We start from the raw sequence: 12582 nt of genomic DNA, 5'->3' as shown, positions 1-12582 counted from the left end.
CTCGAACTTCGTCAATTTTCGACCAACACCTCGCCACAACGACGCCACCGCCTGACTCAGCAAGCAACGAGGAGCAAAGCCCAGAAGTTTCGCCACCCACCGAAGCCGGAAAACGACGTACGAGTTTCGCCGGAACCCGGGGCCTTGCATGTCGTCCTTTTTCAATTTCCAACCATGCCTGGGCTACCCGACCACCATGGATGTAGTAAGCGCCTAAATGTCTAGAATAGCCCCTCACCCAGACCTCTGATTTCGACCGGAGCCACCCAGCACCGCCGTGAGAGCCACTGGCTTACCTTTTTTGTCTGGTAAACTATATTTCGTCCTTTCCCTTTAGATAATGTCATTAGTCTTTGTGAATCGAAAAGCCTAATTCACAGCTCTTTGATTTGGAATATGAGGTTTGTGGAATCTGGAATATTGAAGCTTTGGAGAAGAAATGAGCTACTGGGTCAGTTTCGAATCGAAATAAGGTAAGAATCTCGACCTGTGTTTGGATGGAATATTGGTTGAGGGTTGTTCATTGATCGTGTATTGTCTGCTAGGAATTCAGATGGTTAGTGGATTTGGATTTCTGCGTTTTTGGAGTTTTGGAAGAGAGGAGCTGCTGGGCCAGTTAAGTTTATGTTGAGGAATGGGAAGAAACTCGAGACCTTGTCTTGGATGTGGATTGGTTGACAATGGATTATTGATCTTGTTTTGTCCATTAGGGATCTGAAAGGTTGTTGGTGGTGGAATTGCAGCTACGACGAAATTGGTTTCTGTTTTGGAAAAGAAGAAGCGATGAGTATTGGTCTTTGACAAGCTATGGGATTTGGTGTGGTAATTGTGTTTTGAAGTGAAATTGGGTATGCTGCTTGAATGGTTAATGCCTGCTTGAGTGATCGATTATGTTGGAAATGTCATTGTTATAAGCTGAATGACTGAATCAGTGAACTCTTTAAAGAAGTTGTAAATTGCAAGTTAAATCATTGTTGTGAAAGAAAATGTTGAGCGTGAGTAATGAAAATGGTGAATTCTACGTACTTAGGTTAAAGGGGGATTCTCAGTCAAGGTAATGGACCAAACTATAAATGAAGTGCTCTAAAGCTATCATACCCCGAAATGGAATTAAGGAATGAAATTGTTCGGGAATGATAACCGCTATTTATTTGCTTAAGGTTTAACGACTAAGTAAAAATGTCAACTTGGTTGACTTGAATTACATTAAGGAAAGAAGTATGATCACCATATCCCGAATGAGCTTACTATTCTAAGTGAATTGTTCGGGAATGGTTTCTAGTAAGTATCGATCATGGGTTATTTGGTGAATTTTAAAGTGAGTTATGAATTAGTTACTTATCGGATATAATTTTTGTTAAAGGACTTGAGCGTGTGCACATGAAATTGGAAGAAGTATCGAAATTCGGAAACAAAGCTAAGTTTGGGCGAGCACTCCAATTCCAGGTAGGGTGAGTTGTCCCTTCCTTGTTAGAGGCTTTTCTATGTGTGGAATGCACTAGTAAAATAGTATGTTGCCTGTAAATTTTTTGGATGTTCATTAGTCGATGCCTCGTGATATCTGTGTTTCCATAACTGATATTTACTGATTGCGAAAACTGAGGCTAGACTTGTATGTTGAGATACTGTACCCCATTGTATGTTTGTACTTGTGACCCGAAAGTGAATGAGAGCTAGACGCGTAGATTCCTAGGGATCCCACGGTGTCGATAACCGTGAACCTCCGGAGGGGGCTGTGCTCCTATGTTTGTCGAGGAAAGGTGAGTACAGACAGTGAACCAGTCATAGGAGACTCAGGGCCAAGAAATGGACACTTTCGCTACTTGTAGTCACAAGGACTACAGAGTAGTTGGCCGGTTCTCGAAGGATGACGAACCATGTCAGTCACCAATTTGTTTGAGTTTAGCCAGCAGGTAAGTATTACGGAGCTCCAAATTGTGTAAAGCATACTGCATATGCTTTATAAAAGAAATAAATGTTTGTAGTTGCCTCTTTTTAAAGTATTTTCGATAAATGTGCACAATATTATGTAGTAAATATTTTCGATTATTATTATTATTTTTCAAACCTAGCATGGTTGGGTTGACCCTTACTGGGCATGCGAGGACGAAAGCTTACCCCTATAACAGTGTGCAGGTTTCGAGCATGTGGTCGGGGAGCGTACAGAGGAGGCACATGGCCCGGCTTGGCGCATTCTTCTTTAATTTTATCAAAAAAAGGTTTTGGTCCTTTATCGGATTTTGAAGTAGCTTGTTTATTTACTTTTATTTATTTCCTACTTGTTTACAAAAACTTCGAGAGGCCCGTAACCCTGGGGCGTGTCTCTCGCACTTGTAGTTACTTAGTGATTTGTTTTCCAAATTGGGCTCCGATTGTAAGCCCAAAACTCATAGCCCATTTCAAGTTCCGCTTTTGAAAATATGATGTTCGGTTGCTAGAATGATTTGTCCAAGAAAGTGTTTTGTAAACCAACAATCTAAACCCAAAAGGCCTTGCGATTTCGGGTTGATGAGTTATCAGGATGTTATTCGTGACATGTCGGTTTCTCATTGGCTCGGGGTCGCGGCGCTGGTGACCTGAGAGGGGGCCGGTCCCACACAGCAACCAGCCCGGTCAAACCCGCAACCAAACCTAGTCTGATAATCGTCGATTTTTCCGGTGCCGCACTGACCTCTAGCCTCCAACCGGTCTCATCCACCGGCACGGTCACCGTCGGCCCTTGAGAGACCCGCCTTGGTCCACCTGTTGCCGCCACAAAACGTGGCGCAGCTGCATCCCCACTGCCTGGGCCGAGGACGTCCCAGCCCGACACCATCCAAGGCACCAAGCCAAGCTGCCACCGCCCCCGAAGCTGCAGGCGTTGATACCAGCGTCGCCGCCCCAACCTGATCCGCAAAGCCACGGTCGCACCAACACCCTCAGTTGAGAATCGCTTCAACCAGGGCCCTCGAAATCCTTGATCGAGACCCCAGCGTCGCTGTAGGAGAAACCAAGATCTCTTCAGGCCCATGCCGCCGTCGTCTCGCCATTGTCCGGTCTGGAGAGTACGAGCCTCCCCGCCGCCATCACGAAACCTAGATTTCGCCTTCCAGAGTCGCTCCACAAGTTTCGGAAGCCCTCTCATCTCTCTTTCTAGCCCTCTTGCCGACAAAAATATTGTCAACAAGAGACTCTCTATTAATAATTTTTCAAAATAAAATCCATTGCGGGTACTCAAAAGATATTCCTCATTAGGATGACAAGTACAATATTTTCGGTGAAATGGATTTTTCTCTTGAAAACCCTTTTCTTTACAAAAATACAACAGCTTTCCCAATAAAAACCCGAACTGCGAAATTGAAGCCACACTATTGTTTCAATGTCAGTAGTAGCCTTGAAGAGCGAGGAAGCCGATTTTCAAATGGCGGAGGAGTGCTTACCCGAACATGTGATACTCAGAATCCTGGAGAGGTTGCCGATCAAATCCCTAATCCGCTTCACCTCCGTTTCAAAACGCTGGCGTTTCATCATCTCCTCCGACCCTAATTTCGCCAAATCCCACTTCCACATAGCTTCCCACCACCAAACCCTGACTCGCAGACTCCTCCTCTCCGACGGCCGTGGCTCTCAATTCGAATCCCGAGACCTGGAGACGACCTCGTCGTTCCGAGACAAGTCCTCCGTCAGAAACCTCAGGTGCCCATTGAAGCAACCCATCAGACAACGAGGTGATGTATGCGCCCTCTGCTCCTGCAATGGTTTGGTTCTCTCAACTCTCCTTAACCAACAAAACAGAATGTATATCTGGAACCCATCAACTTCGTTCTTCAAACAATTGCCTGCTCTTCCCTCAAAATTTCACTTTCTGCGATTTTATGGTTTTGGCTATGTTTCCGCTACTGATTGCTACAAAGTCATTGCAAAGCGTCGTCTTGACCCACGAACGGATGAGGATGATGGGGGCGCCCTTATCTTCTCATCCAAACCCAACATTTGGAAGAGGATCGAATCCCCTCTTTTTTCCAAAATGGCATATAAGGGGACCCTTGTGAATGAGGCACTTCATTGGCTCAGCTACCGTGATAGGGTTATCATTGCTTTTGATTTGGCGAAAGAGGAGCTCCGAACAATGCCGCTGCCTGAACATAATAATGTGGAGAATTTCGGGTATCTAGGGGCATTTGGAAGCTGCCTGTGTGTATATGATGAGGCCTATATTAAGTCTGGCTCTGTTGATTTGTGGGTCATGAGAGATTATGGTGTTGCTGACTCCTGGACTAAGATGTTTCGCTTGAAGGTTTCCGATCGGCCTGAGGATATTAATTATTTGAAGCCAATCTTGGTTACGGAAACCAGTACATTTCTGCTAAAAGGGACTTTTGATAGTGGTAGGAAGTTGGAGTGCAAGTTGATAAGGAGTGGTCATGAGAATGAGCAGCTTGAAACATATATGCTTAGCAAGCAAATTGACAACATGCTGGCATATGAAGAGAGTCTACTTCAGCCTGGTTAGTCAATCTTCGTCTTCAACTCCTGTATTCTTCATTCATTTGAATACTTTTCAGTAACAAATCTGAGTCACTCTCATGATATTTTATGTTCAACTACACTACTACCGTTTGCTTTTGTGAGTTTTGTTTTGGTGATTTAAGTGGCTCTAAAGGCATCACTACAATCTGATAAGTTCATGCTTAAATCTGTTTGTGTGTTTGCTACAAAGGATATTGCATCATTTAAAACAGGGCAAAGGCACATTCGATAATGACCTGCTTATGCATGCAAGCTGCCATATTGAGTTGCCATGATGCAATATAATGCAGGCTGGATACCGTGTTTGATCATTTTTCTTTTTTACAGTTTACATGTGCATTTTCACTTATTATGTAATACCTGTAAAAAGGTGGCATCCGGTATTAGATTTTCTCCTAACTTTTTCTTATCATTTATCTGCCGATTGGAGTATATATAATACATGTAAAACGATGCCAAAAGAATCATTATGTGACTGTTCTTGTTCTGTTTTGTAATTAGGTAACTACAACAAAAGGACTTGCCCAATTGAACTAGCCAAGAAAGCTAGAAATGCTTCAGAAGCTAGAGTGAGCCTCAATCATATTATGATGACTTCTAAATAAGCTGTTTATGTGATGGATCAGTGCTAACAATGGTTACTTTTGTTAATCCTTTTGACGGGGGGCAGAATAATGGAGAAGAGGGCAGAGTAAATCTCAATGAGGATAACCAAGGGCCACATACTGTCAATGTGTGTGTTCAAAACCAGGGCAGCAGCTCTATTGATGTGCAAGTGAAAACCAAAGAAACTAGGGCAAAGGAGCAGGTCAGTCCACGAAGAATTACTGCATTTTGTATTTGATGTTTATAACTGTGTGATAGTAATGTGTCTGTTTATTTTGAAGGAGCTGGACTCTCCACTAGGAATTAATGCATTTTGTATTTAGTTTTGTAATGGTGGGATAGTAATGTTGCTGGTCTATTATTATGGAGCATGTCAGTTGATTAAAAATTAATACAACTCTGAATAAATGCCTTCGTAGTACTTGGTCTATATTGGTCTAGACCTACACGAAATGTTTTTATTTTCTGTTATCCCAATTCTTTTTCTTTATTTTTGTGAGCTGAGAAAATTTTGTGAACCAGCTATAGAATTGTTTATGATGATCATTGGAAACATAGAAACCTATTTCAATAGGTTCATTGCAAAGGCACATTCACAGTAGTAGGTTACTAGGTTTTGACGGTTTTGGTTAAACTGTTTAAATCCTATTTGCATTACAAATTTACAATGGTAGAAAGAATCTGAAATTATTGGATTCTTATTGCTTTTGGTTAAAGATCGGTTTATATACATGCTTTCGAACTGGGCAATAAACGTCTGTCATCATGTAAATGGTATATGTGTCAAGCAGACATATGCTCTTGTATAATGAAAACTTGCAAGTGTTGTATGTAGTTGCTTTCAGATATGCTATAGAAATTTGTGGAATAATTGGTAGATTTGGTCTTTCATTTGTGCTATGGTGAATCAGGTTGGAGTGCTATCTGCTGTAGCTCAAACATCACTAACAGTTCAAGCAACCTTAAAGCCTGTTCAGTCATCATCCCAAACATCCCCTGAATCTTCGTCACAGCCAACTCAATCATCAAGGAACACTATGTATCCGAGATCTCGTGTTGACCCAGTCACTGGTTGGTCAGAGGTCCAAGACTGTGGCAAGAAAGTGTAACAAGACACTAGAGAAGCCAAATGGACCAAAACAACTAAGCAGGCCAATTTCTGATCTCAAGCAGCAGCCCAACAGAGACTTGTGAAAGCCATTATAGACTATAGAGCTTGTGATTTGAATAGTGGGAATCGTCCTTTCGGTATTGAAATGGTCAATATGATGGCCATTCTGCATATCTTAGTACTCCATTCAAATATGGGAAATATTTGAATGCCAAATAGAACTATGAATCATTTGGATCAGACTTGTATATGTCCCGACTTTGGAATGTATTGTTAAGATGCATGCGCAAGTTCTTCGATGCAGAATGTGACTTTTTGGTTTGTATTTTCCTTTTCAGATTCGTGTATCAAGAGCGATTATTATGCTCAAATTTTACTAGCAGAATTGACACAAAATTCACTATGCTCTGTGGGCTTTCGTCTTGGACAAGCCCAGATGGGAATCCTTATCCATGTGACTACTGGCATGGCTACGAAACCAAGACTATAGCATTCAGATTCTATAGAAATCATTGTGACTTCATGAACAGGGAATTAATCTTATGTAACCACTGAAATTTTGTGTGCCAAGTTAACTCCGACCACTTTATATTCAACTGCGCGTTTGAGATCATGTATTCATCACTGCATATGGCAGAGTACCAGCCGAAGATGTGATAATGAAAATCCTGGAGAGGTTGTCGATCAAATCCTTAAATTCACTTCACCCTCATGTTAGAATGAGCTTTTCTATTATGATCTTATGACTTTATAGTTTCTAATAAACTTTATTATTTATTATCAAATATAAATTTAATAAATAACTTTAAAAAAAAACTTATTAATTTATAAGAAGTTATCCTTGTCTGGCCTATTGCTCTTTCCTTGTGCAACAGATGGTTGAAGAGAAGATGGGGACTGAAATTGTGGTGAAAGAAAGCAGAGTGATCGTTGTTGAAATTCGTTTTACAAAGAAAAGGGGGTGAGGTAGAGACGGTGAGATTGGAAGAAGGGAAAAAATAAAGAAGCCATCTGGAATAGTGAACAGTGATGGAATGGACAGATGTTGATCGGAGTAAGTGAGGTGGAAATATACGGATGAACAAAAGACTGTTCATAGTGAAGGTGAAGAAAAGATCGGAGAACAGGTGGCAAAGAGGGAAGAACTGAGGTGAAAGTGAAAAAAGGTGAAGCGGTGATGAGCGGTGGAACGAAAATAAAGTAAAAACTAGTACAGAGAAATAGAAACGGTGGATTGTAATGATTACAGGGAGTGAAGTGAAGGAGATTGAAGAACAGAGATGAAAAATCTGGAAACGGATCACACACTCTTTATCAACGACTTCATATTTTATAAAATAACGTCCCTTCTCTACCCTTTTCTCACATGCAGATCCGTTAACCCATTCTCACCAAATTATTTGCCCCAAACCTTTCGGACGGGCACTTCTGTTTTATGGTAATGAATGTTTCATACCCAAATCTCGTAGCATGAAGGCAGGCGTGAGATGGAGGTTTTATTGTGACCATAAAAAAAAAAAAAGTAAAAATAAAAAAAATATGCACGAAAGAGAGGGAAAGTTGTACTGTGCTGGTAGAAAGTGGCCTCTTAGTTTCCTCCTTCCTGGGGCCATAAAGACTTGTCCTTAATTTCAATAAAAGAAAAGGAAAAACAAAAGAGACTAGTAGTCCCTTGGTTTGCATAGATATGCCTAGACTAATAGTATCCCCTTCCTAGGAAGTATTCTCTATGGATGAAGTCATTACTAATAAGGAAGTTCTCTCATGTTATTACAACTTAATGAATTTATGGTCCCCTCAAGTCATTACAAATCAGGGCATGATGTGATTGTTGCTGGAGGCAATCTGATTGATGCAAGTTTTGTTTACATGTGTGTTCACTTGAGGGTATTGGACCAAGAGTGCTGTGGATAGGGATTGGCGGTTCAATCTTTTTTGGCCAATAAATGGTTAGCAACATCCATCACCTCAATACTGTTGATCACCATTAAAATGCTACGACCGGTAAATTGACATAAACGCCTCTGTATCAGTCCTCAATCGGCTCTGCCATCAAGGGGCATCCCCACAAACATGGCCTATGCCAGAGATAACCATCTCAAAAGTGGATGTCTTTCGTTTCAAAGATTGGCTGCCTTTTCCGCCAAAAAAAAAAAAAAAAAGCTTGGCTGCCTTCCACATATGATTATAATACATTGAAAGTTTTATCAGCTTCAAATTCGACTATACATTTCTCAAGTTTATTGAAACATTCTAGCTTATGCCTTATCATACAGTAAAATCACACAACTATATATCACAATACATTTCTCAAGTTTGTGAAACATTCTACCTTATGCCTTATCATATAGTAAAATCAGACAACTATCACAATACATTTCTCAAGTATTTGAAACATTCTAGCTTATGCCTTATCATACAATAAAATCAAACAACTATCACAAACGGAGCTACTTGAACAATCTCATTGTTTTATCGCACATCACTTTGAGTTCATCAACATCTCTCTAATTCCAAGCTGGAACATGATCCTAGCGTAAAACAAATAAACAATACAGCAGTGCAGGACTTCTTCATTTTGAATCACCTCCAATGGCGGCACGCATGCTTTTGCTGGAAAGCCTACATGTTAAAAGTTTATGAAAATCAGGTACCCAGCTTGCTTCTTATAAGAATCATTTTTGATTATAATATGGGGTAATTAATAAAAGTTTGCATTCTTTTGGTACTAACTCCTAATCTGAATTCTCATTTTACATACTTTACTGAATAAGCAGTTATTGGTACTTTATCTTGCACCAGTTGTGAAAGATTGGACAAGGTAAAGATCAGAAAACTAGTAGCTAACACATATACGAGTGTAAAATAAGAAATGATGATCTATGATCTATTATGCTTTAAATAAGATTTTGTTAACCATTTTTTGTTGTTGTTAAAACTCTTAATTATCTGATATATGAAAGCCACATATGTTAAGAAGAATCAGTAAGTAACAGATAGTTTGTTACCTAAGTATCAGTTGATTTGGTATTGTCATTGAAAGCTCCTTCTTGACCTTCAGCTTCATCTTCTTCATCATTGGTGTGCCTTCATCTTCTTCATCTTCAGTCCATCATTGGTGTAACTTCATCTTCGTCTTCTTCATCATCAGTATCCACATCAGAGTCGAGTGTAATCTTTGCTTGACGTGCCATCTTTGACAACCAATTCTCACCTTTTAATTGCCTCTTGCAGATTTTGCTCAATTCAGTACACCCTTTAATGTTCAATTCTCTCAACTCAGTAAGGCTCTGCAACCCTTGCGGCAAAGCCGACAATTTGGAGCATTCTTCAATGCGTAGTTGCTCGAGGAATTTGAAGTTTATCAACTCCGGAAGTGCCGTGAGATTATGGCATTCAGAAACTGCTATGCTCTGTAGAGTGTCTGCAGAATCTTCAAGCCAAGGGGGCAAAGCCTCCAAACTTGATTTCATGATAATCAATGATCGAAGACCTTGAGGACCTTCCCCTGATCTCATCATCAACTGAAGCTCCTCGCAATCATCGACAGTCAAAGTATCTAAAGCAATCATGCGTTTCATATTTGGTGGCAAGGATTCCAAATTATTACAACTGCTAATCCACAAATTGCGAAGGTTGTTGAGGAATTCGATCTCTTCGCCCAAAGATTTAAGATTGACACATCCATGAAAATATAAAAATTGAAGTAAGGTGAGGCGTCTAATTCCTTTCGGCAAAGACATTTGTTGTGTAGTTATCACAAAGCTTCGGAGGTTGATCAGGTTTCCTATGTCTTTGGGTATCTCCTCAAGTGCTTCACAACCCCAAAAGGACAAGGTCTCCAAATTCAGCAGCTTACTGATGGAATTGGGAAGCCTCTTTATCTTACTATTAGAAGACAAGTTGAGAAATCTCAAATGAAACAAACTACCAATGGAACTGGGTAGCTCCTCAAGAGGCGAACCACTGAGATCTAGCACCCGCATATATTTGAATCTTGAGATGCCTGTCTTCACAAAACGTTGATTCATCTGGCCATCTTCAGGAATTAGAATGGTTCGTAATTTCTTTGACTTGAGCATGAAAGCGGGAACTTGTGCCTCTTCTCCAAGTAATTCTTTTTCTGATATTGACACATGTCGAACCATTTTCAAAGCACTAGAGGGACGGAAATTGATTGTGGAGTACTCTACTTGTGCCACTGAAATTGCTAAATCATGAACTAGATCATGTATTTTAAAACTTATGGTTGTTTTGAGATCCATCTCCACTTGAAACAAAGATCTAGAGCAAAACTGCCTTATATAGTCTATACCCATATGTTCAAAATCTTCATTTTTCTCAGATGTCTTGAGGTAGCCTTGTGCTGTCCACAGTGGAACCAAAAGGTGACCCTGGAATAAATAATCCTTTGGAAAAAGTGAACAAAATGCAAAACACGGTTTCAAGTGTTGTGGCAATGCGTCATAGCTCAATTTGATTGCAGGTAGAATATTGTCATTCCTTATGCTCCACATGTCATCATCTCTAACACGCAACCAATGGTGTTGCTCTGTTTTCAAATAGAGCATGCTCCCTACAGTAGCTACTGCTAAAGGAACTCCTCCACACTTCTTCACAATATCCTCTCCAATTTCTATCAAATGTTGATAGCGTTGCTCCTCTCCTTTCTTAAATACCCTTTTAATGAACAAGGACATGCATTCTTTGTGGGAAAGACCTTCTAAGGGGTGCATGTATGCGGGATTCACAAGTAAAGCAACTGAACTATTTCGTGTTGTTATGATGATTCTACTTCCATTAGCTCCCACATTTAACAGATTTTTTAAATCAATCCATTTTTCTATCGTTACTCCAATTAACTCCGTATCCCAAACATCATCCAACACTAACAAAAACTTTCTACCTCGCAAAGTATCTTGCAATCTTTTTTTCATAAGGTCCAAACTTTCATCCTCACATTTTTGTTTAATTGCAGCATTGATAATGCCACGAATTAATGTTCGGATATCAAAGTTTTCTGAGACACATATCCACATTTTCATCTCAAAATTCTCCTCTACCATGCTATCATTATACACTAATTTAGCAAGAGTTGTCTTTCCCAACCCTCCTAAACCAAGGATAGAAATAATAGAAATATTCTCCTCACTAGAGATATCAGTGTTATTTAAGAGATGGCTGATAATCTGTTTTTTATCATTATCTCTCCCAATAACATCTGAGGCCTCCACTAAAGAGTCAGTCTCTCTTTTATTATCGTGCATCCCTTGGGGCGCATGATGATCTTCAACTATCTTAGCAACCTCAAGGAGAGCAAACTCTCTCTTTTCATTATCAATTTCAACCAGTCGTTCTCTAATCTCTTTCACTTTATGTCCCATTTTGAAGTTAAACACTACTGGATTCCAACGAGAAAAAGATTGGCGTACCTTTCCTTTGATCTTCCCACAGTTATCGACCTCCACTTTCAACCACAACTTTTGGAACTCCAGTTCGTCCAAGACATCATCAACGTCATGGCAAACATCTTTGAGATTTCCTAACCAACGAGTGATTAGGGGATTCCTCACTTGCTTCTTCTCTGCATCCTCGAGCACTAGTTTGATGGCAGATAAGGTCTTGTTAAGCTTGGTGAGCTCAAGTTGGGCACCCCATGCCAACGAGACTTCTTGGGAAGCATGTGAAGCTAGCCTACCCAAGACTGTCTCAGCTATGCTGTAGACAAACTCCATGATGATTTGGATGAAAGAAAGAGACAAATTTTATTCAAAGAATTAGTAATTGATGTATGTTGATAAATGGAAAACAGGGGACACTTATATAGCAACTCTACGTGGCCAGATTCAATTCTTAATTTGATTGATTAGGTATCTTCTTCTATCCAAGTGAATGAAGCAACATACATGAAGTCCGTTCATCCAAGTCACCCAAACAAAAAGCAGTAAGCTATATATATACCTTGAGTAGATAACAAGCATAAAGCATAAAGCATTTTGTTCGATTTTCATGGAGGGAAAAGGAAGAAAACTTAATGAAGGTCCTGATATTGAATGACACTAATTCTAGAGGTTAAGGTCCTGGTATTTTTATTTTAGTTATCTAATACAATAGATCTGTATGGTGACTGAAGTCCAGTACGTCATTCAAGTCTTCCATTAATTATTTTGTTCGACAACTTAAATCGATGAACCATGTCTTGTGTCCAACTGGTATTTTTTTTTTTCGGGAGCAAATAAATGATTAGGTGATATTAGATCTTCATTAGCAATCTTTTTGACTAGCGCCTACTCTCCCCAAAGAGAGATGACCACTACACCAGAAACCCACCACCCTACCTCTTATTTGAATTTATT

The 12582-nt window shown here is 40.0% G+C and overlaps 2 protein-coding genes and 2 long non-coding RNA genes across 4 annotated transcripts; 3 read left to right on the top strand and 1 right to left on the bottom strand.

The window, feature by feature from the left end:
- LOC133731760 (uncharacterized) lies at positions 1-641 on the top strand. The gene is made up of 3 exons (XR_009856792.1): positions 1-308; positions 402-473; positions 546-641. It is a non-coding gene; the product is annotated as an uncharacterized LOC133731760 (long non-coding RNA).
- Positions 642-713: 72 nt separating this feature from the next.
- LOC133731761 (uncharacterized) lies at positions 714-2369 on the top strand. The gene is made up of 2 exons (XR_009856793.1): positions 714-1446; positions 2130-2369. It is a non-coding gene; the product is annotated as an uncharacterized LOC133731761 (long non-coding RNA).
- An 888-nt stretch (positions 2370-3257) lies between these two features.
- Positions 3258-6749, top strand: LOC133731759 (F-box protein CPR1-like). The gene is made up of 4 exons (XM_062159166.1): positions 3258-4487; positions 5011-5078; positions 5180-5317; positions 6027-6749. Exons 1-4 carry the CDS (start codon positions 3359-3361, stop codon positions 6222-6224), a joined length of 1533 nt encoding a protein of 510 aa, XP_062015150.1. The 5' UTR covers positions 3258-3358; the 3' UTR covers positions 6225-6749.
- A 1795-nt stretch (positions 6750-8544) lies between these two features.
- LOC133734136 (putative disease resistance protein RGA3) lies at positions 8545-11360 on the bottom strand. The gene is made up of 2 exons (XM_062161773.1): positions 9235-11360; positions 8545-8848 (listed from the first exon to the last, which is right to left on the bottom strand). Exon 1 carries the CDS (start codon positions 11290-11292, stop codon positions 9331-9333), a length of 1962 nt encoding a protein of 653 aa, XP_062017757.1. The 5' UTR covers positions 11293-11360; the 3' UTR covers positions 8545-8848; positions 9235-9330.
- Positions 11361-12582: the final 1222 nt, after the last annotated feature.

Source organism: Rosa rugosa, chromosome 2, assembly GCF_958449725.1.
Source record: "Rosa rugosa chromosome 2, drRosRugo1.1, whole genome shotgun sequence".
NCBI classification, from domain to species: Eukaryota; Viridiplantae; Streptophyta; class Magnoliopsida; order Rosales; family Rosaceae; genus Rosa; species Rosa rugosa.
Note: the sequence above shows the minus strand (reverse complement) of the source record. Positions and strands in the feature narration are given on the sequence as shown.